The 26397-nt window shown below is 44.5% G+C and overlaps 1 protein-coding gene across 1 annotated transcript; it reads right to left on the bottom strand.

Moving 5' to 3' along the window:
- LOC124043082 (sushi domain-containing protein 5-like) lies at positions 1-26397 on the bottom strand. Its single transcript, XM_046361254.1, has 6 exons — positions 26307-26397; positions 22565-22742; positions 8808-8917; positions 6988-7176; positions 566-788; positions 1-70 (listed from the first exon to the last, which is right to left on the bottom strand). The coding sequence occupies exons 1-6, from the start codon at positions 26395-26397 to the stop codon at positions 1-3; spliced, it is 861 nt and encodes a 286-aa protein (XP_046217210.1).

Genomic DNA, 26397 nt, shown 5'->3' with positions numbered 1-26397 from the left:
CTAGCGAGTGGGTGGGTTCCACATGTCCCGCCTCCTGGATGGCCTCTGAGGGGAACCAGAACAGGTGCTTCTGAGATATCAGGGAGACTGGCGCCTCAGTCACCTCTGACACGCCCATCTCCTCCATCTGGTCCTCCTTCTCAACGGGAGGGTCTGTCGACTCTTCCACCTCTTCCTTCATTCCTCCCTCCACCTCCTCCCCTTGCTGCTCCTCCTCTCCCAAAGACTGCTCCTCTCCTCCTGCCGCCTCCCTCCTCCTGCCTCCTCCTCCTCTTCTCCCTCCACACTGAAGCTGGCCTCTTGTTGTTCCTGATCGCTGTGCTCCTCTTCTTCTGTGTTCACCTCCTCCTCTAGCAGTTCCTCCTCTGTGTTCTTCTCCTCTAGCAGTTCCTCCTCTGTGTTCTCCTCCTCTGTGTTCTCCTCCTCTGTGTTCTTCTCCTCTGTGTTCTTCTCCTCTAGCAGTTCCTCCTCTATGTTCTTCTCCTCTGTGTTCTCCTCCTCTATGTTCTCCTCCTCTATGTTCTTCTCCTCTGTGTTCTCCTCCTCTGTGTTCTTCTCCTCTAGCAGTTCCTCCTCTGTGTTCTCGTCCTCTGTGTTCTCATCCTCTGTGTTCTTTTCCTCTGTGTTCTCCTCCTCTAGCAGTTCCTCCTCTGTGTTCTTCTCCTCTAGCAGTTCCTCCTCTGTGTTCTCCTCCTCTGTGTTCTCCTCCTCTGCAGGGGTGTCGTAGGAGAGGTGGTGATCGTGATCAGTGAACTTATCTTCATAGTCGATGTGTGTCTCTGTCTTGTCTGAGAGAGAGAGAGAGAGAGAGAGAGAGAGAGAGAGAGAGAGAGAGAGAGAGAGAGAGAGAGAGAGAGAGAGAGAGAGAGAGAGAGAGAGAGAGAGAGAGAGAGAGAGAGAGAGAGAGAGAGAGAGAGAGAGAGAGAGAGAGAGCTGGTTTAGAGAATGCCAAGAGTGTGTAAAGCTTTCATCAAGACAAAGGGTGGCTATTTGAAGAATCTCAAATATAAAATATATTTTGATTAGTTTAACACTTTCTTGGTTACTACATGATTCCATATGTGTTATTTCATAGTTTTGATGTCTTCACTATTATTCTACAATGTATAAAATAGTAAAAATAAAGAAAACCTTTGAATGAGTAGGTGTTCTAAAACTTTTGACCAGTAGTGTATTCACACAAGCACTGGTATTTAACTCTTCTCCTATGCTGAGTCTCCTCCTTACACATCTGAGTAGCCAATATATCTCTGTTGCTATACAGAACTTTAGTGATGACTGTTCTCTCTCACTTCATCTGACCTGACCTCGGCCCAAATTCCTCACTCCTCCCCAACTCACGGCTGTCCTGTTGACTTGTACCAGACAGTGGCCCTTCTCCTTTCCATAGGATACCTGATGTCTAACAATAACATGTTCCGACAGAATGTAAACGTGCTACATTCCCCTCTCTCCCTCAGTGACAGGAATAAGAATAATTCATATTTTCAAGCTTAGAAGTCAGAACCAATCAATGTAGTGCACCTTCATACCTGCTGTACGCTGAGTACACGACAAATACAATTCGATTTAGATTCGATTTTTTTTTATCTCTCACTCACAACTGGGAGACTGTTCTGTAACATCCGGAAGCCAGACCCTAGGCCTAGCAGAGGTCTGTTTTTGGCCGGGTGTGGTACTCAATCAGGGACAGCTGACTATCGTTGTCTCTGATTGGGAACCATACTTAGGTAGCTTTTCCCCACAGGGGTTTGGTGGGTAGTTATTTTCTGTTTTGTGTTTCTGCACCTGACAGGACTGTTTCGGTTTTCATTCATTCTCTTTGTTAATTTAGTCATTTAGTGTTAATTTAGTAATTTAGTGTTAATTTAGTTATTTATTCAGTTCAAATACAAGTATGAACACTTTGCCACGCTGCACCTTGGTCCTCTCCTTTCATCAGCCGTGACAACTATTCCCTATGTAGTGCACTACTTTATACCAGAGCCCTATTCCCTATGTAGTGCACTACTTTATACCAGAGCCCTATTCCCTATGTAGGGCACTACTTTATACCAGAGCCCTATTCCCTATGTAGGGCACTACTTTATACCAGAGCCCTATTCCCTATGTAGTGCACTACTTTATACCAGAGCCCTATTCCCTATGTAGTGCACTACTTTATACCAGAGCCCTATTCCCTATGTAGTGCACTACTTTAGACCAGAGCCCTATTCCCTATGTAGTGCACTACTTTATACCAGAGCCCTATTCCCTATGTAATGCACTACTTTATACCAGAACCCTATTCCCAGCATAGTCCACTACTTTATACCAGAGCCCTATTCCCTATGTAGTGCACTACTTTATACCAGAGCCCTATTCCCTATGTAGTGCACTACTTTATACCAGAGCCCTATTCCCTATGTAATGCACTACTTTATACCAGAACCCTATTCCCTATGTAGTGCACTACTTTATACCAGAGCCCTATTCCCTATGTAGTGCACTACTTTATACCAGAGCCCTATTCCCTATGTAGTGCACTACTTTATACCAGAGCCCTATTCCCTATGTAATGCACTACTTTATACCAGAACCCTATTCCCAGCATAGTCCACTACTTTATACCAGAGCCCTATTGTCATGTTTTGTCATTGGTTATCATGTCTTGTCTCTGTGCTTCCCTTCTATTCGTTTCCCTCTGCTGGTCTTATTAGGTTCTTTCCCTCTTTCTATCCCTCTCTTCCCCTCCCTCTCTCCCTCTCTCGCGCTCTCTCCTTATCGTTCCGTTCCTGCTCCCAGCTGTTCCTCATTCTCCTAACTACCTCATTTACTCTTTCACACCTGTCCCCTATTTTGCCCTCTGATTAGAGTCCCTATTTCTCCCTCTGTTTTCCGCTTCTGTCCTTGTCGGATCCTTGTATGATGTTCGCTGTTCTGTGTCCTTGTCTCGCCCTGTCGTGTTTTGTCTTCTTCAGATGCTGCGTGTGAGCAGGTGTCTTAGTCTGCTACGGTCGGTGCCTTCCCGAAGCAACCTGCAGTCTATGGTCGAGTCTCCAGTCAGTCCTCTCTACTGACGAGTGGATTTAAGTTTTTCCTGTTTTGTTTTCTCCTTGTTATTTCCAGGATTATTCCTTTTGTCATTTACTGGAATAAAGACTCTGTTTTCGTTAAGTCGCTTTTGGGTCCTCATTCACCAGCATAACACCTATTCCCTATGTCAGTGCACTACTTTATACCAGAGCCCTATTCCCTATGTCAGTGCACTACTTTATACCAGAGCCCTATTCCCTATGTCAGTGCACTACTTTATACCAGAGCCCTATTCCCTATGTAGTGCACTACTTTATACCAGAGCCCTATTCCCTATGTAGTGCACTACTTTATACCAGAGCCCTATTCCCTATGTAGTGCACTACTTTATACCAGAGCCCTATTCCCTATGTAGTGCACTACTTTATACCAGAGCCCTATTCCCTATGTAATGCACTACTTTATACCAGAGCCCTATTCCCTATGTAGTGCACTACTTTATACCAGAGCCCTATTCCCTATGTTGCACTACTTTATACCAGAGCCCTATTCCCTATGTAGTGCACTACTTTATACCAGAGCCCTATTCCCTATGTTGCACTACTTTATGCCCTATTCCCTATGTAATGCACTACTTTATACCAGAGCCCTATTCCCTATGTAATGCACTACTTTATACCAGAGCCCTATTCCCTATGTAGTGCACTACTTTATACCAGAGCCCTATTCCCTATGTAGTGCACTACTTTATACCAGAGCCCTATTCCCTATGTAATGCACTACTTTATACCAGAGCCCTATTCCCTATGTAGTGCACTACTTTTATACCAGAGCCCTATTCCCTATGTAGTGCACTACTTTATACCAGAGCCCTATTCCCTATGTAGTGCACTACTTTATACCAGAGCCCTATTCCCTATGTAGTGCACTACTTTATACCAGAGCCCTATTCCCTATGTAGTGCACTACTTTATACCAGAGCCCTATTCCCTATGTAGTGCACTACTTTATACCAGAACCCTATTCCCTATGTAGTGCACTTTATACCAGACTATTCCCTTTAATGCACTACTTTATACCAGAACCCTATTCCCTATGTAGTGCACTACTTTATACCAGTAATGCCCTATTCCCTATGTAGTGCACTACTTTATACCAGAGCCCTATTGCCTACTTTATACCAGAGCCCTATTCCCTATGCACACTACTTTATACCAGAGCCCTATTCCCTATGTAATGCACTACTTTATACCAGAGCCCTATTCCCTATGTAGTGCACTACTTTATACCAGAGCCCTATTCCCTATGTAGTGCACTACTTTATACCAGAACCCTATTCCCTATGTAATGCACTACTTTATACCAGAACCCTATTCCCTATGTAGTGCACTACTTTTTATTCCCTATGTAATGCACTACTTTATACCAGAGCCCTATTCCCTATGTAATGCACTACTTTATACCAGAACCCTATTCCCTATGTAATGCACTACTTTATACCAGAACCCTATTCCCTATGTAATGCACTACTTTATACCAGAACCCTATTCCCTATGTAATGCACTACTTTATACCAGAGCCCTATTCCCTATGTAATGCACTACTTTATACCAGAACCCTATTCCCTATGTAATGCACTACTTTATACCAGAGCCCTATTCCCTATGTAATGCACTACTTTATACCAGAGCCCTATTCCCTATGTAGTGCACTACTTTATACCAGAGCCCTATTCCCTATGTAGTGCACTACTTTATACCAGAGCCCTATTCCCTATGTAATGCACTACTTTATACCAGAGCCCTATTCCCTATGTAGTGCACTACTTTATACCAGAGCCCTATTCCCTATGTAGTGCACTACTTTATACCAGAGCCCTATTCCCTATGTAGTGCACTACTTTATACCAGAGCCCTATTCCCTATGTAGTGCACTACTTTATACCAGAGCCCTATTCCCTATGTAGTGCACTACTTTATACCAGAGCCCTATTCCTATGTAGTGCACTACTTTATACCAGAGCCCTATTCCCTATGTAGTGCACTACTTTATACCAGAGCCCTATTCCCTATGTAGTGCACTACTTTATACCAGAGCCCTATTCCCTATGTAGTGCCCACTACTTTATACCAGAGCCCTATTCCTATGTAGTGCACTACTTTATACCAGAGCCCTATTCCTATGTAGTGCACTACTTTATACCAGAGCCCTATTCCCTATGTAGTGCACTACTTTATACCAGAGCCCTATTCCCTATGTAGTGCACTACTTTAGACCAGAGCCCTACTCCCTATGTAGTGCACTACTTTATACCAGAGCCCTATTCCCTATGTAGTGCACTACTTTATACCAGAGCCCTATTCCCTATGTAGTGCACTACTTTATACCAGAGCCCTATTCCCTATGTAGTGCACTACTTTATACCAGAGCCCTATTCCCTATGTAGTGCACTACTTTATACCAGAGCCCTATTCCCTATGTAGTGCACTACTTTATACCAGAGCCCTATTCCCTATGTAGTGCACTACTTTATACCAGAGCCCTATGTAGTGCACTACTTTATGTAGTGCACTACTTTATACCAGAGCCCTATTCCCTATGTAGTGCACTACTTTATACCAGAGCCCTATTCCCTATGTAGTGCACTACTTTATACCAGAGCCCTATTCTATGTAGTGCACTACTTTATACCAGAGCCCTATTCCTATGTAGTGCACTACTTTATACCAGAGCCCTATTCCCTATGTAGTGCACTACTTTATACCAGAGCCCTATTCCCTATGTAGTGCACTACTTATACCAGAGCCCTATTCCCTATGTAGTGCACTACTTTATACCAGAGCCCTATTCCCTATGTAGTGCACTACTTTATACCAGAGCCCTAGCCCTATTACTTTAGAGCCCTATTCCCTATGTAGTGCACTACTTTATACCAGAGCCCTATTCCCTATGTAATGCACTACTTTATACCAGAGCCCTATTCCCTATGTAGTGCACTACTTTATACCAGAGCCCTATTCCCTATGTAGTGCACTACTTTATACCAGAGCCCTATTCCCTATGTAGTGCACTACTTTATACCAGAGCCCTATTCCCTATGTAGTGCACTACTTTAGACCAGAGCCCTATGTAGTCCCTATGTAGTGCACTACTTTATACCAGAGCCCTATTCCCTATGTAGTGCACTACTTTATACCAGAGCCCTATTCCCTATGTAGTGCACTACTTTATACCAGAGCCCTATTCCCTATGTAGTGCACTACTTTATACCGGAGCCCTATTCCCTATGTAGTGCACTACTTTATACCAGAACCCTATTCCTATGTGTAGTGCTTTATACCAGACTACTTTATACCAGAGCCCTATTCCCTATGTAGTGCACTACTTTAGTACTACTTTATACCAGAGCCCTATTCCCTATGTAGTGCACTACTTTATACCAGAGCCCTATTCCCTATGTAGTGCACTACTTTATACCAGAGCCCTATTCCCTATGTAGTGCACTACTTTATACCAGAGCCCTATTCCCTATGTAGTGCACTACTTTATACCAGAGCCCTATTCCCTATGTAGTGCACTAGTTTATACCAGAGCCCTATTCCCTATGTAGTGCACTACTTTATACCAGAGCCCTATTCCCTATGTAGTGCACTGGCCTGATCAAAAAGTATTGCACTTGACCTTCACATGAAATGCATGGAACTGAAGGCATGACTAATAAGCAGGAAGTGAAGCGTGTGACCTCATCACAGCTTCCTGTGGAGCCCAGAGGTCACGGCTCTAAGGTGAGAGGTCAGATACACACACACACACACACACACACACACACACACACACACACACACACACACACACACACACACACACACACACACACACACACACACACACACACACACACACACACACACACACACACACAGAAACAGGATTATATAGGCACCCCCTAATTAGTACATATTATACACTTACATTTGCTACAAAGCTGTACCAGTCCATACCACTCTCCACAGCTGTCACACAGCAGGCTGAATGCTGAGTGGCCGTTGGGCATCACATGACCAGGAAGACAAGAGTACAGCAGCTCGTCCCCCATCTCAAACCCTGTGTGGCCCTGGAGACGCGTGTTGGGGAACGCAGGGGGATCGTCACATGGTCCACCTGACAGGTATAACATTACCAGGTTAGGTTATATAACAATGATGTTATGCCACAGTTATACACACTGTTATTGTAAGTTATAACATGCAGTGTTGGGTCCTGTTTCTCTATCTGTCCTTTCCCTCAGTAGGAGAGATAGGGGCTGGTTGTCACGGATTGGTTGGCTCACAACTGGAGTCTGATTGGTTTGCTCATAACTGAAGTCTGATTGGTTTGCTCATAACTGGAGACTCAGATTGGCTGGCTCATAACTGGAGACTCAAATTGGTTGGCTCATAACTGGAGTCTGATTGGTTTGCTCATATCTGGAGTCTGATTGGTTTGCTCATATCTGGAGTCTGATTGGTTTGCTCATAACTGGAGACTCAGATTGGTTGGCTCATAACTGGAGTCTGATTGGTTTGCTCATAACTGGAGTCTGATTGGTTTGCTTATAACTGAAGTCTGATTGGTTTGCTCATATCTGGAGTCTGATTGGTTTGCTCATATCTGGAGTCTGATTGGTTTGCTCATATCTGGAGGGTCCTCAAAGTTATGTGGCATGTACAACACGTCTGATCTCTAAAGAAGAGGGTACATATTTCAAATGTTCTTGCCTATTTCCTCTCCTCTCTTTGTGGTTTTACAGGTCCCACAGTAACTTTCCTGTTCCTCAGTTCAAACCCAAACATCAGTCTTGGGAGTAGTCCAAGACTACCAGCGGGCCGGTCCAAAAACAACCTCTAACCCCATCCCCTTCTGTACTGGAGAGGTAGGTGTATGTGTAATGGAGGTACACCACATTTGGGTGGTGGCTAACCTGAGGATTTAGCTCAGTGGTTCAAGGTGGGTCGATCACTTAAGCAGCACTTAAGTGGAGAACACTGTAAATACAACACTGTAAATACAACACTATATATACACAATACTGTATAAACAACACTGTAAATACAACACTATATATACAATACTGTATAAACAACACTGTAAATACAACACTGTAAATACAACACTGTAAATACAACACTGCAAATACAACACTGCAAATACAACACTGTAAATACAACACTGTAAATACAACACTGCATAAACAACACTGCATAAACAACACTGTAAATACAACACTGCATAAACAACACTGTAAATACAACACTGTAAATACAACACTGTAAATACAACACTGTAAATACAACACTGTAAATACAACACTGTGAATACAACACTGTAAATACAACACTGTATATAGACATAATATGACATTTGAACTGTCTTTATTCTTTTGGAACTTTTGTGAGTGTAATGTTTACTGTAAAACATGTTTTGTTTATTTCACTTTAGTTTATTATCTATTTCACTTGCTTTGGCAATGTAAACATCTGTTTCCCATGCCAATAAAGCCACTTAAATCGAAATGACATTGAGAGAAAAGATGGAGGGAGTGGAGAGGTGTGGGAACATGACCTCTGTCAGTCGTCAGTAAACATCTTAAGGCAGAGAATTGCAGAATGTGGCGTGTGTGTGTGTGTGTGTGTGTGTGTGTGTGTGTGTGTGTGTGTGTGTGTGTGTGTGTGTGTGTGTGTGTGTGTGTGTGTGTGTGTGTGTGTGTGTGTGTGTGTGTGTGTGCGCGTGTGTGTGTGTGTGTGTGTCCTGACCTTTGTCTTTGACACAGAACACATCCAGGTGTGTGTTGTCCTCTGTAGCGTTCTCTATCTTCACATCCACTGCCTTCAGAGCACTGCCCTGATTACTGCACACTGTAGTCCTGGAGAATAACACAAAAGTTACCACACACTGTAGTCCTGGAGAAACACATTGCTGCGTGATGACATCATGATCCAGAAACATACATCATCAGCCAAACATCCTCTACATCCTGCTGTATCAGCAGCCCTGATAGAGGTGTGACTACATCTAGACAGGATACATATCCTGCTGTATCAGCAGCCCTGATAGAGGTGTGACTACATCTAGACAGGATACATATCCTGCTGTATCAGCAGCCCTGATAGAGGTGTGACTACATCTAGACAGGATACATATCCTGCTGTATCAGCAGCCCTGATAGAGGTGTGACTACATCTAGACAGGATACATATCCTGCTGTATCAGCAGCCCTGATAGAGGTGTGACTACATCTAGACAGGATACATATCCTGCTGTATCAGCAGCCCTGATAGAGGTGTGACTACATCTAGACAGGATACATATCCTGCTGTATCAGCAGCCCTGATAGAGGTGTGACTACATCTAGACAGGATACACATCCTGCTGTATCAGCAGCCCTGATAGAGGTGTGACTACATCTAGACAGGATACATATCCTGCTGTATCAGCAGCCCTGATAGAGGTGTGACTACATCTAGACAGGATACATATCCTGCTGTATCAGCAGCCCTGATAGAGGTGTGACTACATCTAGACAGGATAAATATCCTGCTGTATCAGCAGCCCTGATAGAGGTGTGACTACATCTAGACAGGATACATATCCTGCTGTATCAGCAGCCCTGATAGAGGTGTGACTACATCTAGACAGGATACATATCCTGCTGTATCAGCAGCCCTGATAGAGGTGTGACTACATCTAGACAGGATACATATCCTGCTGTATCAGCAGCCCTGATAGAGGTGTGACTACATCTAGACAGGATACATATCCTGCTGTATCAGCAGCCCTGATAGAGGTGTGACTACATCTAGACAGGATACATATCCTGCTGTATCAGCAGCCCTGATAGAGGTGTGACTACATCTAGACAGGATACATATCCTGCTGTATCAGCAGCCCTGATAGAGGTGTGACTACATCTAGACAGGATACATATCCTGCTGTATCAGCAGCCCTGATAGAGGTGTGACTACATCTAGACAGGATAAATATCCTGCTGTATCAGCAGCCCTGATAGAGGTGTGACTACATCTAGACAGGATACATATCCTGCTGTATCAGCAGCCCTGATAGAGGTGTGACTACATCTAGACAGGATACATATCCTGCTGTATCAGCAGCCCTGATAGAGGTGTGACTACATCTAGACAGGATACATATCCTGCTGTATCAGCAGCCCTGATAGAGGTGTGACTACATCTAGACAGGATACATATCCTGCTGTATCAGCAGCCCTGATAGAGGTGTGACTACATCTAGACAGGATACATATCCTGCTGTATCAGCAGCCCTGATAGAGGTGTGACTACATCTAGACAGGATACATATCCTGCTGTATCAGCAGCCCTGATAGAGGTGTGACTACATCTAGACAGGATACATATCCTGCTGTATCAGCAGCCCTGATAGAGGTGTGACTACATCTAGACAGGATACATATCCTGCTGTATCAGCAGCCCTGATAGAGGTGTGACTACATCTAGACAGGATACATATCCTGCTGTATCAGCAGCCCTGATAGAGGTGTGACTACATCTAGACAGGATACATATCCTGCTGTATCAGCAGCCCTGATAGAGGTGTGACTACATCTAGACAGGATACATATCCTGCTGTATCAGCAGCCCTGATAGAGGTGTGACTACATCTAGACAGGATACATATCCTGCTGTATCAGCAGCCCTGATAGAGGTGTGACTACATCTAGACAGGATACATATCCTGCTGTATCAGCAGCCCTGATAGAGGTGTGACTACATCTAGACAGGATACATATCATTCTGTATCAGCAGCCCTGATAGAGGTGTGACTACATCTAGACAGGATACATATCCTGCTGTATCAGCAGCCCTGATAGAGGTGTGACTACATCTAGACAGGATACATATCCTGCTGTATCAGCAGCCCTGATAGAGGTGTGACTACATCTAGACAGGATACATATCCTTCTGTATCAGCAGCCCTGATAGAGGTGTGACTACATCTAGACAGGATACATATCCTGCTGTATCAGCAGCCCTGATAGAGGTGTGACTACATCTAGACAGGATAAATATCCTGCTATATCAGCAGCCCTGATAGAGGTGTGACTACATCTAGACAGGATACATATCCTGCTGTATCAGCAGCCCTGATAGAGGTGTGACTACATCTAGACAGGATATATATCATATATCAGCAGCCCTGATAGAGGTGTGACTACATCTAGACAGGATACATATCCTGCTGTATCAGCAGCCCTGATAGAGGTGTGACTACATCTAGACAGGATAAATATCCTGCTGTATCAGCAGCCCTGATAGAGGTGTGACTACATCTAGACAGGATACATATCCTGCTGTATCAGCAGCCCTGATAGAGGTGTGACTACATCTAGACAGGATAAATATCATATATCAGCAGCCCTGATAGAGGTGTGACTACATCTAGACAGGATATATATCATATATCAGCAGCCCTGATAGAGGTGTGACTACATCTAGACAGGATATATATCCTGCTGTATCAGCAGCCCTGATAGAGGTGTGACTACATCTAGACAGGATAAATATCCTGCTATATCAGCAGCCCTGATAGAGGTGTGACTACATCTAGACAGGATACATATCCTGCTGTATCAGCAGCCCTGATAGAGGTGTGACTACATCTAGACAGGATAAATATCCTGCTATATCAGCAGCCCTGATAGAGGTGTGACTACATCTAGACAGGATAAATATCATGCTATATCAGCAGCCCTGATAGAGGTGTGACTACATCTAGACAGGATAAATATCATATATCAGCAGCCCTGATAGAGGTGTGACTACATCTAGACAGGATATATATCATGTATCAGAAGCCCTGATAGAGGTGTGACTACATCTAGACAGGATAAATATCATGCTATATCAGCAGCCCTGATAGAGGTGTGACTTCATCTAGACAGGATAAATATCATGTATCAGAAGTCCTGATAGAGGTACAGTATGAGATTGTTCGCGGAAATGCGGTCACTGGTCGAGTGTGTGTAGCTAGCTACCTAGTTTAAATATCAACAGTACTGCCACAGCAACATAACATTTGATTAACACTTGATTTACATCATCATCAATATTCGGTCTGGTTGGCTGCTCAGCAGAACTTAATTTATTTCCTCATAAAATCAAATCATTTCAAATCAGGAAGGATGCTGGAGGTGCCGCAGTACCTCTGATAAATTGAAATAACTTTGTCAAAGTTATAGAATTAATGTGGTCTTTTCAGAAAGAAATTAAATAATTTACTCCACCGTGAGTAGGCCTATAAGGATCTTTTTTAAAAAAGTTGCCTAGCTGTGGATTGTGTGTAGCCCAATAACAAGGCATAGCCTACAGTCAGGAATGAAGGGCAAATCTGTCAGTGAACAGGAGACAAAACAGGCCTTTCACAATACTTCAAATACAATTGCGGGAAACCACATGTTGGAAAGCAAATGGCTCCTGCTGAAAAGAGAAGACTCTATAATCTGTCTCGCTGACATTGAAACCAGCAGACAAGTGCTCTGACTTAATCCACGTAGTGCTATGGAAAACTACCGATGGAGCATTGAGCCAGAAGTATTGAATCTGAAGCTCCATATGGCTGAATGAGGATAAATGGCACCAAACAAATGGCTAAGAATCATGGTGAAAGTGGCCGTAACTACCAGAGGATCATGATGAAAGTGGCCGTAACTACCAGAGGATTATGGTCTTTTGGCACCGCTAGGTTGCTATGCAACAAGGAGAGATTGTGACTTCACGCTCCAGACCGGACACTGATCTGTCTGCTGTAGGCAGACCAGTGCACAGTCCTTCTGTAGCTCAGTTGGTAGAGCATGGCGCTTGTAACGCCAGGGTAGTGGGTTCGATCCCCGGGACCACCCATACGTAGAATGTATGCACACATGACTGTAAGTCGCTTTGGATAAAAGCGTCTGCTAAATGGCATATATTATTATTATATATTAAAATATTTCTTTTGATCAACTTCCAAATAGGCCTAAAGAGCAAACATTGTTTTACAAATGAATAGCGCCCGATGTCACATATACCTAACAGTGTCTTTAATAAACACCTTGTAAGGGAAAGGGGAAACATAAAATAACGCCTCTCTTCGAGATGAGATCGTAATAAACACTTTTTGCCACCATCAGGTGGTCCTTCTTACCAGAAATGGTCAAACATGGCAGTTCTGCTCCTCTGATTCAATCCCCTTGTCAAAAAAAGGTGCGTTTCTAAAATTCAATGCGTGCAAAATGCTCATTCAAAATGTCCAGAGACGCCAGAGTACATTTTCTAAGAAAAAATGTTAATTTATGGGGGAGTATAGTCACTCGAAAAATTCAAGTTGTGCGTATGAAACATTGGCCGTAAATGTTTGACCAAACTGCATCGGATAGATGAGCTACACACACAGAGACAGAGACTGTTTCTCTAATAATAATATAATAAATAATATATGCCATTTAGCAGACACTTTTATCCAAAGCGACTTACAGTCATGTGTGCATACATTCTACGTATGGGTGGTCCCGGGGATCAAACCCACTACCCTGGCGTTACAAGCGCCATGCTCTACCAACTGAGCTACAGAAGGACCACATTCGGATGCTTTCTCAGGCTGAGATACATTCTGCCTCCTTGCGAATTGAAGGAAATTTATGAAACAGAGAAAAATGAAAGGGGGGGGGGGGCAAGGCTTCCTTTGGCATCCATGAATACACGCCTGTATCTAGGATGTCACGATCTTCGTAAGGAACGGACCAAGATGCAGCGTGGTTTGTGTTCATGGTGATTTATTAATCAAAGACAGCGCTGAACACTGTATACAAAACAATAAACGAATAACGACCGTGAAGCTATAATGAGAACTGTGCTGAACACAAGCAACTAACATAGACAATCACCCACAATGATAAAACAGGCTACCTAAATATGGTTCCCAATCAGAGACAACGACTAACACCTGCCTCTGATTGAGAACCATATCAGGCCCAAACACAGAAACAGACAAACTAGACATCCCACATAGAATGCCCACTCAGATCACACCCTGACCAAACAAAACATAGAACATACAAAGCAAACTATGGTCAGGGTGTGACAAAGGAAATATTTTTAGATTAATCACCTTTCTTTTTTTTTTTTGACACAAAACTACCTTCATACTTCCGCTCATTTATTTTCAACCGGTACCCCGGTTACATTCAGAACGGTCCCTTGACACTTGTGGGGGAGATGCAGAGCAAAATGGAGAACAACAACGTCTCCTCTTTCCATAGCGGTGTCATATTGTTTGTAGCCCAAACGGTTTGGACGCTACAGACAGAAGTTGGCTGAGTGTGTATGTGTGTGTGACATCAGTGGTATAATGTGTGTAAAGTAAGAGGCAATGTGTAGTTATGTGTTTGTGTGGGCTTATGTGTGTGTGTGTGTATGTGTGTGGGTGGGTGTGTGTGTATGTGGGTGTGTGTGTGTGTGTGTGTGTGTGTGTGTGTGTGTGTGTGTGTGTGTGTGTGTGTGTGTGTGTGTGTGTGTGTGTGTGTGTGTGTGTGTGTGTGTATGAGTGTGTGTGTGTGTGTGTGTGTGTGTGTGTGTATGTGTGTGTGTGTGTGTGTGTGTGTGTGTGTGTGTGTGTGAGTGTGAAATGTGTGTGTGTGTGTGTGTGTGTGTGTGTGTGTGTGTGTGTGTGTGTGTGTGTGTGTGTGTGTGGGTGAAAGGAATGAGGTGGAGGACGGTGATGTCTACCTCCTGCCTCTGACACCTTCTTGCTGACGATGAGTCACGACACCGTGTCTGAAAGTGACCTGTTTTGTGACCCTGTCGTTAAATACATTCCGGTCTAAACATAGTGAACGGGGTGCTCCTTTGTAGCTCTGCTGGTAGAGCATGGCCCTTGTAACCCCAGGGTAGTGGGTTCAATTCCCGGAACCACCTGTATGTAAAATATATGTATGCATGACTGTAATTCCGTTGGATAAAAGCATATGCTAAAATATTTATTTAACCAGGCAAGTCAGTTAAGAACAATTTCTTATTTTCAATGGCAGCCGAGGAACAGTGAGTTAACTGCCTTGATCAGGGACAGAACGACAGATTTGTACCTTGTCAGCTCGGGGGTATGAACTTGCAACCTTCCGGTTACTAGGCCAACGCTCTAACCACTAGGCTACCCTGCCGCCCCATATAAATGGCATGTATGTATATATATATATATATATATATATATATATATATATATATATATATATATATATATATATATATATATATATATATATATATATATAGGGGTAAACAGTGGGTCTAACAGCTGACGTCCATTTGATTTAAGGCAGTCAACATTTAAAATGTTTTTTTTTTTAGTTTGACTCGTTTCCATAGTAACCCTTATCAGAAGAGAGAAGAATGCGACATGTAAAATTATGGGTTGGACACAGTAGCGGTGCATGGGGGGGGGAATAGCACCCTGTTGTTTGCTCTATAACGTGTTAGTTCATATGCCTTGACACTGAAGGCAAAGACAATAAGAAGACACAGTGGCAGAATACAGAATTCAGCAAGACCTTAGTTTTATCACAAAACAAGATAGCAGCGTCTGTCCAGTGAAGTCCACAAAGTGTATTGTATGTAACAGACAGTTAGTTACATGACCTACAGCAGGGTCAAGCAAGTTCACGTTTCCCACATTTTTGGACCACTAAACAACTATTGATTTAGAACCACAGAGAGTTACTGCAAGTTGCAAGGAAAACAGCAGCACCCTCCACTATATCCAACACCATCAAATCACCTCTTCTAATACAGTAACGACATAAAGATACCAAAAACAATTTAGTCCAATCAACGTCAGCTAAATATGATGTGACTCTCCATGGTTCTGATTTCTGTGTGTGTGTGTGTGTGTGTGTGTGTGTGTGTGTGTGTGTGTGTGTGTGTGTGTGTGTGTGTGTGTGTGTGTGTGTGTGTGTGTGTGTGTGTGTGTGTGTGTGTGTGTGTGTGTGTGTGTGTGTGTGTGTGTGTGTGTGTGTGTGTGTGCGTTCGTGCAAGTAGAAAAACATGTTGACTCACTCTACTTGTAGAGAAACACCAATGCCGCCCTCCTCTTTTATGTTGACGAAACGGTCTTTCACTCTGTGATACAGTACGGGAATTTAGTTTTGTTGTCCTAGTCTACCTGGCTAAAATGCTTGGTCACTAGCCTAACTTCCATTCATGGGCAGAGTTAAACTAGTTAACATTAGCCTTCTACATCTAGCTACATATTGAACTTCCATCCTCTCAGGCCAGGGACAAAACAATGTGTGAATTAATGGTTGGATCAGAATCGCTGTTATTATCATTGGCCAGTATGAAGAATTAAGTAAAACCACAAGTCCAAATCCCTCTCCATTGCTAATTTAGGAAAAGGACCATGTTAGCTAGCTGGATAGCCACTGGAGGACAACAACACAATGAGATGCAACAATTCAAGTGTTTCTGTCAGTGACGTACGCTCTCAATGGGTTTTGATAGGAGTGAAGCCAAATCCAAGCTGGCTTCCCTTGAAACTTTTTTTTTTGGTGCACCAGGACCATTCACAGTTGACCTTGCACAGTTTAGCTCAATGCTGATTGGCTAATTTTTGTATAATATTTTGGTCAAGGGAGATCAGATGTCTAATGGCTTCCCTTGCGTTCAATGCTACGGGCGGCAACAATGTCATACTCGTTTGGACCAGACAGGATCAGACAGATGGTCTACACATAGAGAGAGAAGGGTGCTGTTTCACTCACTCGGATGCTTTCTCCTTTGAGTTACATTCAGACTCTTGCGAATTGAAGGAAAATGGTGAAACACAGAGAGATGGAGGATTGTGTGTCGATGCAGCGCCTTCGGAAAAGTATTCAGACCCCTTGACTTTTTCCCACGTTTTGTGACATTACAGTCTTATTATAAAATGGATGAAATAAATGTAACAATCTCATCAATCTACACGCAATTACCCCATAATGATGAAGCAAAAACTATTGTTTAGATATTTTTGCAAATGTATAAAAAAAACACAAAAAAACAGAAATACCTTTTATACATAAGTATTCAGACCCTTTGCTATGAGACTCAAAATTCAGCTCTAGTACATCCTGTTTCCATTAATCATACTTGAGATGTTTCTCCAACTTGATCGGAGTCCGCCTGTGGTAAATCCAATAGATTGGAATGATTTGGAAAGGCACACAACTGTCTTTATTAGGCCCCACAGTTGACAGTGCATCAGAGCAAAAACCAAGCCATGATGTCGAAGGAATTGTCCGTAGAGCTCAGAAACACAGTGGCCTCCATCATTGTTAAATGGAGAAAGTTTGGAACCACCAAGAATCTTCCTAGTGCTTTGATGAATACCTGCTCTAGAGCGCTCAGGTCCTACAGGTGTGCCTAGGCAAGTCAGTTAACAACACATTGTTATTTACAATGATGGCCTACCGGGGAACAGTGGGTTAACTGCCTTGTTCAGGGGCAGAACAACAGATTTTTACCTTGTCAGCTCCAGGATTCAATCCAGTAACCGTTTGGTTACTGGCCCAACGTTCTAACCACTAGGCTACCTGCTGCCTCCCAAAAATAATGGTGTTCCAAAAAAGGTCTAGTTGCCAGGACTACAAATACAAATTCCATCTAGACACCGTTGTCCTGAAGTACACAAAAACATCTATACATTCCTCGGCTTAAACATCCGCACCACAGAAACTTCCACAAAGCTGTGAACGATCTGAGAGACAAGGCAGGGGCCTTCCTTCTATGCCATGAAAAGGAACATACAATTTGACATACCAATTAGGATCTGGCGAAAAATACTTGAATCAGTCATAGAACCCATTTCCCTTTATGGTTGTGAGGTCTGGGGTCAGCTCACCAACCAAGAATTCACAAGATGGGACAAACACCAAATTGAGACTCCGCACGCAGAATTTTGCAAAAATATCCTCCATGTACAACGTAGAACACTGAATAATGCATGCAGAGCAGAATTAAGCCGATAACCACTAATTAGAAAAATCCAGAAAAGAGCTGTTAAATTCTACAACCACCTAAAAGGAAGTGATTCCCAAACCTTCCATAACAAAGCCATCACCTACAGAGAGATGAACCTGGAGAAGAGCCCCCTAAGCAAGCTGGTCCTGAGGCTCTGTTCACAAACACAAACACACCCCACAGAGCCCCAGGTCAGCAACACAATTAGACCCAACCAAATCATGAGAAAACAAAAAGATAATTACTTCACACATTGGAAAAACTAACAAAAAACTGAGCAAACAAGAATGCTATTTGGTCCCACACAGAGAGTACACAGTGGCAGAATACCTGACCACTGTGACTGACCCAAACTTAAAGGAAAGCTTTGACAATGTACAGACTCAGTGAGTATAGTCTTGCTAATGAGAAAGGCCGCCGTAGGCAGACCTGGCTCTCAGGAGAAGACAGGCTATGTGCTCACTGCCCACAAAATGAGGTGGAAACTGAGCTGCACTTCCTAACCTCATTAGAGACACATATTTCCCTCAGATTACATATCTACTGGGTGAAATACCACAGTGTGACATCACAGCAGCAAGATTTGTGACCTGTTGCCACGAGAAAAGGGCAACCAGTGAAGAACAAACACCATTGTAAATACAACCCATATTTATGCTTATTTATTTTCCCTTTTGTACTTGAACTATTTAAACATCGTTACAACACAAAATATAGTCAATATGACATTTGACATGTCTTTAATCTTTTGTGAGTGTTGTGTTTACTTCAGATATTTTATTGTTTGTTTCACTTTGGTTGATTATTTATTTCACTTGCTTTGGCGACGTAAACATATGTTTCCATGACAATAAAGCCCATAATTGAACTTCAACTGAATTAATAAGAGAGCGAGATAGAGAGAGAGAGAAAGCGAGGCATTTTGTGTTTAATGCTCTACAGAGTATACTGACCACAGGCCCCCAGCTCTACTACTGACCACAGGCCCCCAGCTCTATTACTGACCACAGGCCCCCAGCTCTACTACTGACCACAGGCCCCCAGCTCTACTACTGACCACAGGCCCCCAGCTCTACTACTAGCTGACCACAGGCCCCCAGCTCTACTACTGACCACAGGCCCCCAGCTCTACTACTGACCACAGGCCCCAGCTCTACTACTGACCACAGGCCTGACCCAGGCCCCCTCTATTACTGACCACAGGCCCCCAGCTCTACTACTGACCACAGGCCCCCAGCTCTACTACTGACCACAGGCCCCCAGCTCTACTACTGACCACAGGCCCCCAGCTCTACTACTGACCACAGGCCCCCAGCTCTACTACTGAGCTCTACCTGACAGGCCCCCAGCTCTACTACTGACAGGCCCCCAGCTCTACTACTGACAGGCCCCCAGCTCTACTACTGACCACAGGCCCCCAGCTCTACTACTGACCACAGGCCCCCAGCTCTACTACTGACCACAGGCCCCCAGCTCTACTACTGACCACAGGCCCCCAGCTCTACTGACCACAGGCCCCCAGCTCTACTACCTGACCACAGGCCCCCAGCTCTACTACTGACCACAGGCCCCCAGCTCTACTACTGACCACAGGCCCCCAGCTCTACTACTGACCACAGGCCCCCAGCTCTACTACTGACCACAGGCCCCCAGCTCTACTACTGACCGCAGGCCCCCAGCTCTACTACTGACCACAGGCCCCCAGCTCTACTACTGACCGCAGGCCCCCAGCTCTACTACTGACCACAGGCCCCCAGCTGTACTACTGACCACAGGCCCCCAGCCCCTGAGCAGGCCCTACTACTGACCACAGGCCCCCAGCTCTACTACTGACCACAGGCCCCCAGCTCTACTACTGACCACAGGCCCCCAGCTCTACTACTGACCACAGGCCCCCAGCTCTACTACTGACCACAGGCCCCCAGCTCTACTACTGACCACAGGCCCCCAGCTCTCTACTGACCACAGGCCCCCAGCCACTATGACCGCAGGCCCCCAGCTCTCTTCTGACCCAGGCCCCCAGCTCTACTCTTTCCATGCCCCCTGTCTACTGACCACAGCCCCCAGCTCTACTACTGACCACAGGCCCCCAGCTCTACTACTGACCACAGCCCCTAATTACTACTGACCACAGGCCCCCAACGTCTCCCCTGCTCATCACTCCATATGTCTCTTCTGCCTTTTCTCTTTCCATGGCTGTCTTTCTCTACCACCCTGTCTCCCTACAGCTAATTATCTCTCTCTCTGTCGGAGCTGTGTGTCATGTTGCTGTGGCGACAGAGGTGTAAATGGAGTTGGCTGTCAGCATGACACCCTGGCTCAGAATTCCCTCCTCCTGTATAGAAGAACAGAGGAGCCTTTCTCTCTGTCTGTCTGTCTGTCTGTCTGTCTGTCTGTCTGTCTGTCTGTCTGTCTGTCTGTCTGTCTGTCTGTCTGTCTGTCTGTCTGTCTGTCTGTCTGTCTGTCTGTCTGTCTGTCTGTCTGTCTGTCTGTCTGTCTGTCTGTCTGTCTGTCTGTCTGTCTCTCTCTCTCTCTCTGTCTCTCTGTCTCAATCTCTCCCTCCCTCCCTCCCGCCCTACCTACATGACTGAAAGAGCTGCAAAATCAGGACCCCTACAAATCAGTCGGGCTGGACAATCTGGACCCTCTCTTTCTAAAATGATCTGCAGAAATTGTTGCAACCCCTATTACTAGCCTGCTCTTCGAAAGCAAAGTTAACAAACAGATTACCGACCATTTCGAATCCCACCGTACCTTCTCCGCTATGCAATCTGCCACGCTCAAGGTCCTAAACAATATCATAACTGCCATCGATAAGAGACATTACCGTGCAGCCATATTCATCAACCTGGCCAAGGCTTTCGACTCTGTCAATCACCACATTCTTATCGGCAGACTCAACAGCCTTGGTTTCTCAAATGATTGCCTCGCCTGGTTCACCAATTACTTCTCAGACAGAGTTCAGTGTGTCAAATCGGAGGGCCTGTTGTCCGGACCTCTGGCAGTCTCTATGGGGGTGCCACAGGGTTCAATCCTCAGGCCGACTCTCTTCTCTGTATGCATCAATGATGTCGCTATTGCTGCTGGTGATTCTCTGATCCACCTCTACACAGAATACACCATTCTGTATACCTCTGGCCCTTCTTTGGACACTGTGTTAACTAACCTCCAGACGAGCTTCAATGCCATACAACTTTACTTCTGTGTCCTCCAACTGCTTTTAAATGCAAGTCAAACTAAATGCATGCTCTTCAACTGATCACTGCCCGCACCTGCCCGCCTGTCCATCATCACTACTCTGGACGGCTCTGACTTAGAATATGTGGACAACTACAAATACCTGGGTGTCTGGTTAGACTGTAAACTCTCCTTCCAGGCTCACATTAAGTATCTCCAATCCAAAATTAAATCTAGAATCGCGATCCTCGATTTCGACGATGTCATTTAGAAAATAGCCTCCAACAGTGCCATCCGTTTTGTCACCAAAGCCCCATATACCATCCACCACTGCGACCAGTACGCTCTCGTGGCTGGCCCTCGCTTCATACTCATCGCCAAACCCACTGGCTCCAGGTCATCTACAAGTCTCTGCTAGGTAAAGCCCCGCCTTATCTCAGCTCACTGGTCACCGTAGCAGCACCCACCCGTAGCACGCGCTCCAGCAGGTATATCTCTCTGATCACCCCCAAAGCCAATCCCTCCTTTGGCTGCTTTTCCTTCCAGTTCTCTGCTGCCAATGACTGGAACGAACTGCAAAAATCACTGAAGCTGGAGATCATATCTCACTCACTAGCTTTAAGCACCAGCTGTCAGAGCAGCTCACAGATCACTGCACCTGTACATAGCCCATCTGCCAATAGCCCATCTAACTACCTCATCCCCATACTGTATTTATTTATTTATCTTGCTACTTTGCACCCCAGTATCTCTACTTGCACATTAATCTTTTGAAAATCAATCCCTCCGGTGTCTAATTGGTATATTGTAATTACTTCACCACCATGGCCTATTTATTGCCTTACCTCCCTTATCTTACCTCATTTGCACATGCTGTATATAGATTTTCTTCAACTGTATTATTGACTGTATGTTTTGTTTATTCCACGTGTAACTCTGTGTTGTTGTTTGTGTCGAACTGCTTTGCTTTATTCTTGGCCAGGTCGCAGTTGTTAATGAGAACTTGTTGTCAACTTGACTACCTGGTTAAATAAAGGTGAAAAAATAAAAATAAATATCTTTCTCTTTCTTCATCGGATGTCAATTTCTCCCTCCCTCCTCCCTCCCTCCCTCCCTCCCTCCCTCCCTCCCTCCCTCGCTCCCTCCCTCCCTCCCTCCCTCCCTCCCTCCCTCGCTCCCTCGCTCCCTCCCTCCCTCCCTCCCTTCTCGTTGTCTCCTCTAAACGTCAGTCTTGCTTCACACATATTTATAACAGTCCTGATACTTGCCACACCTAAAACATGTCAGTGTGTGGTTGTGTGTGTGTTTCTGTGTGTGTGTTTATGTCTTACCCCACGAAGCCCCCATCCAGCCATCCTCTTGTGCAGGCATAGAAGGAACACTCCACCACGGCGTGACGCAGCTCCTCGGTCGACGCAAGCCGGGCATCATGGACAGCACACGCATGTTCTGCCTCGGCCAATCCCCCAGAGTCAGACGTGTTTCTCTGGTCCAATAGAAACACACGACCTGGGGAGAGAACACCTTTACAGCTGGAACACAGCAGATACCATGGTATAGACTGTAAATCAGTAGTTTAACACCTTTACAGCAGGAACACAGCAGATAGTGGGGCAAAAAAGTATTTAGTCAGCCACCAATTGTGCAAGTTCTCCCACTTAAAAAGATGAGAGAGGCCTGTAATTTTCATCATAGGTACACTTCAACTATGACAGACAAAATGAGAAAAAAATCCAGAAAATCACATTGTAGGATTTTTAATTAATTTATTTGCAAATTATGGTGGAAAATAAGTACTCGTTATCTGTATTATCTGTATTAATGGCACCTGTTTGAACTTGTTATCAGTATAAAAGACACCTGTCCACAACCTCAAACAGTCACACTCCAAACTCCTCTATGGCCAAGACCAAAAGCTGTCAAAGGACACCAGAAACAAAATTGTAGACCTGCACCAGGCTGGGAAGACTGAATCTGCAATAGGTAAGCAGCTTGGTTTGAAGAAATCAACTGTGGGAGCAATTATTAGGAAATGGAAGACATACAAGACCACTGATAATCTCCCTCGATCTGGGGCTCCACGCAAGATCTCACCCTGTGGGGTCAAAATGATCACAAGAACGGTGAGCAAAAATCCCAGAACCACACAGGGGGACCTAGTGAATGACCTGCAGAGAGCTGGGACCAAAGTAACAAAGCCTACCATCAGTAACACACTATGCTGCCAGGGACTCAAATCCTGCAGTGCCAGACATGTCCAGGCCCGTCTGAAGTTTGCTAGAGAGTATTCGGATGATCCAGAAGAAGATTGGTCAGATGAAACTAAAAATATAACTTTTTGGTAAAAACTCAACTTGTCGTGTTTGGAGGACAAAGAATGCGGAGTTGCAACCAAAGAATACCATACCTACTGTGAAGCATGGGGGTAGAAACATCATGCTTTGGGGCTGTTTTTCTGCAAAGGGACCAGGACGACTGATCCGTGTAAAGGAAAGAATGAATGGGGCCATGTATCGTGAGATTTTGAGTGAAAACCTCCTTCCATCAGCAAGGGCATTGAAGATGAAACGTGGCTGGGTCTTTCAGCATGACAACGATCCCAAACACACCGCCCGGGCAATGAAGGAGTGGCTTAGGAAGAAGCATTTCAAGGTCCTGGAGTGGCCTAGCCAGTGTCATGTTTTGTCATTTATTATCTTGTCTTGTCCCTGTGCTTCCCATTCTATTCGTTTCCCTCTGCTGGTCTTATTAGGTTCTTTCCCTCTTTCTATCCCTCTCTCTCCCCCTCCCTCTCTCACTCTCTCGCTCTCTCTTCTCTCTATCGTTCCGTTCCTGCTCCCAGCTGTTCCTATTCCCCTAATCAATCATTTAGTCTTCCCACACCTGTTCCCGATCCTTTCCCCTGATTAGAGTCCCTATTTCTTCCTTTGTGTTCCGTTCCTGTCCTGTCGGTTCCTTGTCTAGATTTCACCGTGCTGTGTTTGTGTATCGCCCTGTCGTGTCGTGTTTTCCTCAGATGCTGCGTGGTGAGCAGGTGTCTGAGTCTGTCTGGTTCAAGTGCCTTCCCGAGGCAACCTGCTGTTCACCTGCTGTTCAAGATCGAGTCTCCAGTTTGTCCTCGTCATTTCGAGTGAAAGTTGTGTTTTTTTGTTTGTATTCACTTTACTGGATTAAAGACTCTGTTTTCGCCAAGTCGCTTTTGGGTCCTCTTTCACCTGCATGACAGCCAGTCTCCAGATCTCAACCCCATAGAACATCTTTGGAGGGAGTTGAAAGTCAGTGTTGCCCAGCAACAGCCCCAAAACATCACTGCTCTAGAGGAGATCTGCATGGAGGAATGGGCCAAAATACCAGCAGCAGTGTGTGAAAACCTTGTGAAGACAGAAAACAGAAAACGTTTGACCTCTGTCATTGTCAACAAAGGGTATATAACAAAGTATTGAGATAAACTTTTGTTTTTGACCAAATACTTATTTACCACCGTAATTTGCAAATAAATTCATTAAAAATCCTACAATGTGATTTTCTGGATTTTTTTTCTCATTTTGTCTGTCATAGTTGAAGTGTACCTATGATGAAAATTACAGGCCTCTCTCATCTTTTTAAGTGGGAGAACTTGCACAATTGGTGGCTGACTAAATACTTTTTTGCCCCACTGTACCATGGTACGGACGGTAAATCAGTAGTTTAACACCTTTACAGCAGGAACACAGCAGATACCATGGTATAGACTGTAAAATAACTAGTTTATAAAATCAGTTGCAACAGTTATAAAAACAGTTACACAACTGATTTAACTATCTATACAATTAATAGTATATTAACTACTTTAAAACCTGTTATAAACCCTTCACATTAGATAACAGAGTTCCCCATCACGGATCATAACTACAGTGCAGATCCAGGATCAATTTATCTAGTTCCATCATTTTGGGACACAGACAGCAGGGAGCGCTGCCCCCTAGTTACATCATCTGTTATAGGAGGAGGATTCACTATATATTGTATGAACTGCAGTGGCCACCCCTATACAGACCATCATCATCATCATCACTATGGCTATCTGTGTTCAGATTTCAAAGAAATTTCATCATTAATTCAATAGGGTTACTTTGACAATTAACATTTCTTGAGATTTTTTAATCTCAGAGAAATCATTCGATTTCACATTTTAGAATTCAAAGAAAGCTGTGTGAGTTGTAACATGTCTGTATGAGTGAGTGCAGAGAAAGACACACAAATCATCAATATCTCACTGCAGAGAGGAGAGAGATAGAGAGAGAGAGAGAGAGAGAGAGAGAGAGAGAGAGAGAGAGAGAGAGAGAGAGAGAGAGAGAGAGAGAGAGAGAGAGAGAGAGAGAGAGAGAGAGAGAGAGAGAGAGAGAGAGAGAGAGAGAGAGAGATAGAGATAGAGATAGAGATAGAGATAGAGACAGAGACAGAGACAGAGACAGAGACAGAGACAGAGACAGAGACAGAGACAGAGACAGAGACAGAGACAGACAGACAGACAGACAGACAGACAGACAGACAGACAGACAGACAGACAGACAGACAGACAGACAGACAGACAGACAGACAGACAGACAGACAGACAGACAGACAGACAGACAGACAGACAGAGAGAGAGAGAGAGAGAGAGAGAGAGAGAGAGAGAGAGAGAGAGAGAGACAGAGAGAGGGAGAGAGAGAGAGAGAGAGAGAGAGAGAGAGAGAAAGAGAGAGAGACATAGAGAGAGAAAGAGAGAGACTTCCAACACCAAGTCAAAATCCTGCTCACACAGGTTTATTACTACAGACCATGTATTATCATTATGCATGAGCTTTTTGTAGCAGCAGTGTTCAATTCTAAGCACCAGTTTAAACCAGGATGGAATACACCAGGTTGTTTAAAAAGTGTATCCTCAACCAAACGTTCCAGCCCTGAAGGCAGAGGTTCCACTCCCTCTTCAGATGTCCGGTTGGACGCGAGACCCCCAGATGTTGACAGCTGCCCACGGTGCGCCAGATGTGACCAAAACCGACACCATTACTAATTGGACAGGGCGTCACAACCCATGTAGAAAAAACTTACCGTCAGCGTGAACGACAGAAACCACCGTCAGCCAAACCAAGCATCCAAACATGGACGAGAAAACCAGGTTTTGGTCAATGCGTCGTGCCAT

The sequence above is a fragment of the Oncorhynchus gorbuscha genome, linkage group LG09, assembly GCF_021184085.1.
Source record: "Oncorhynchus gorbuscha isolate QuinsamMale2020 ecotype Even-year linkage group LG09, OgorEven_v1.0, whole genome shotgun sequence".
Classification (NCBI taxonomy): domain Eukaryota; kingdom Metazoa; phylum Chordata; class Actinopteri; order Salmoniformes; family Salmonidae; genus Oncorhynchus; species Oncorhynchus gorbuscha.
The sequence above is the reverse complement of the archived record's forward strand: the minus strand, read 5'-3'. Positions and strand labels throughout refer to the sequence as shown.

Excerpts from the sequence above, each read along its gene's own strand:
- LOC124043082 (XM_046361254.1), bottom strand. The coding sequence starts at position 26,397 with ATGGCACGACGCATTGACCAAAACCTGGTTTTCTCGTCCATGTTTGGA. Across the intron at positions 22,743-26,306 it reads TTCTGTCGTTCACGCTGACG|GTCGTGTGTTTCTATTGGAC; the intron begins GTAAGTTTTTTC and ends TTCTCTCCCCAG. Across the intron at positions 71-565 it reads GAGAACACAGAGGAGGAACT|AAGCACCTGTTCTGGTTCCC; the intron begins GCTAGAGGAGAA and ends CTGATATCTCAG.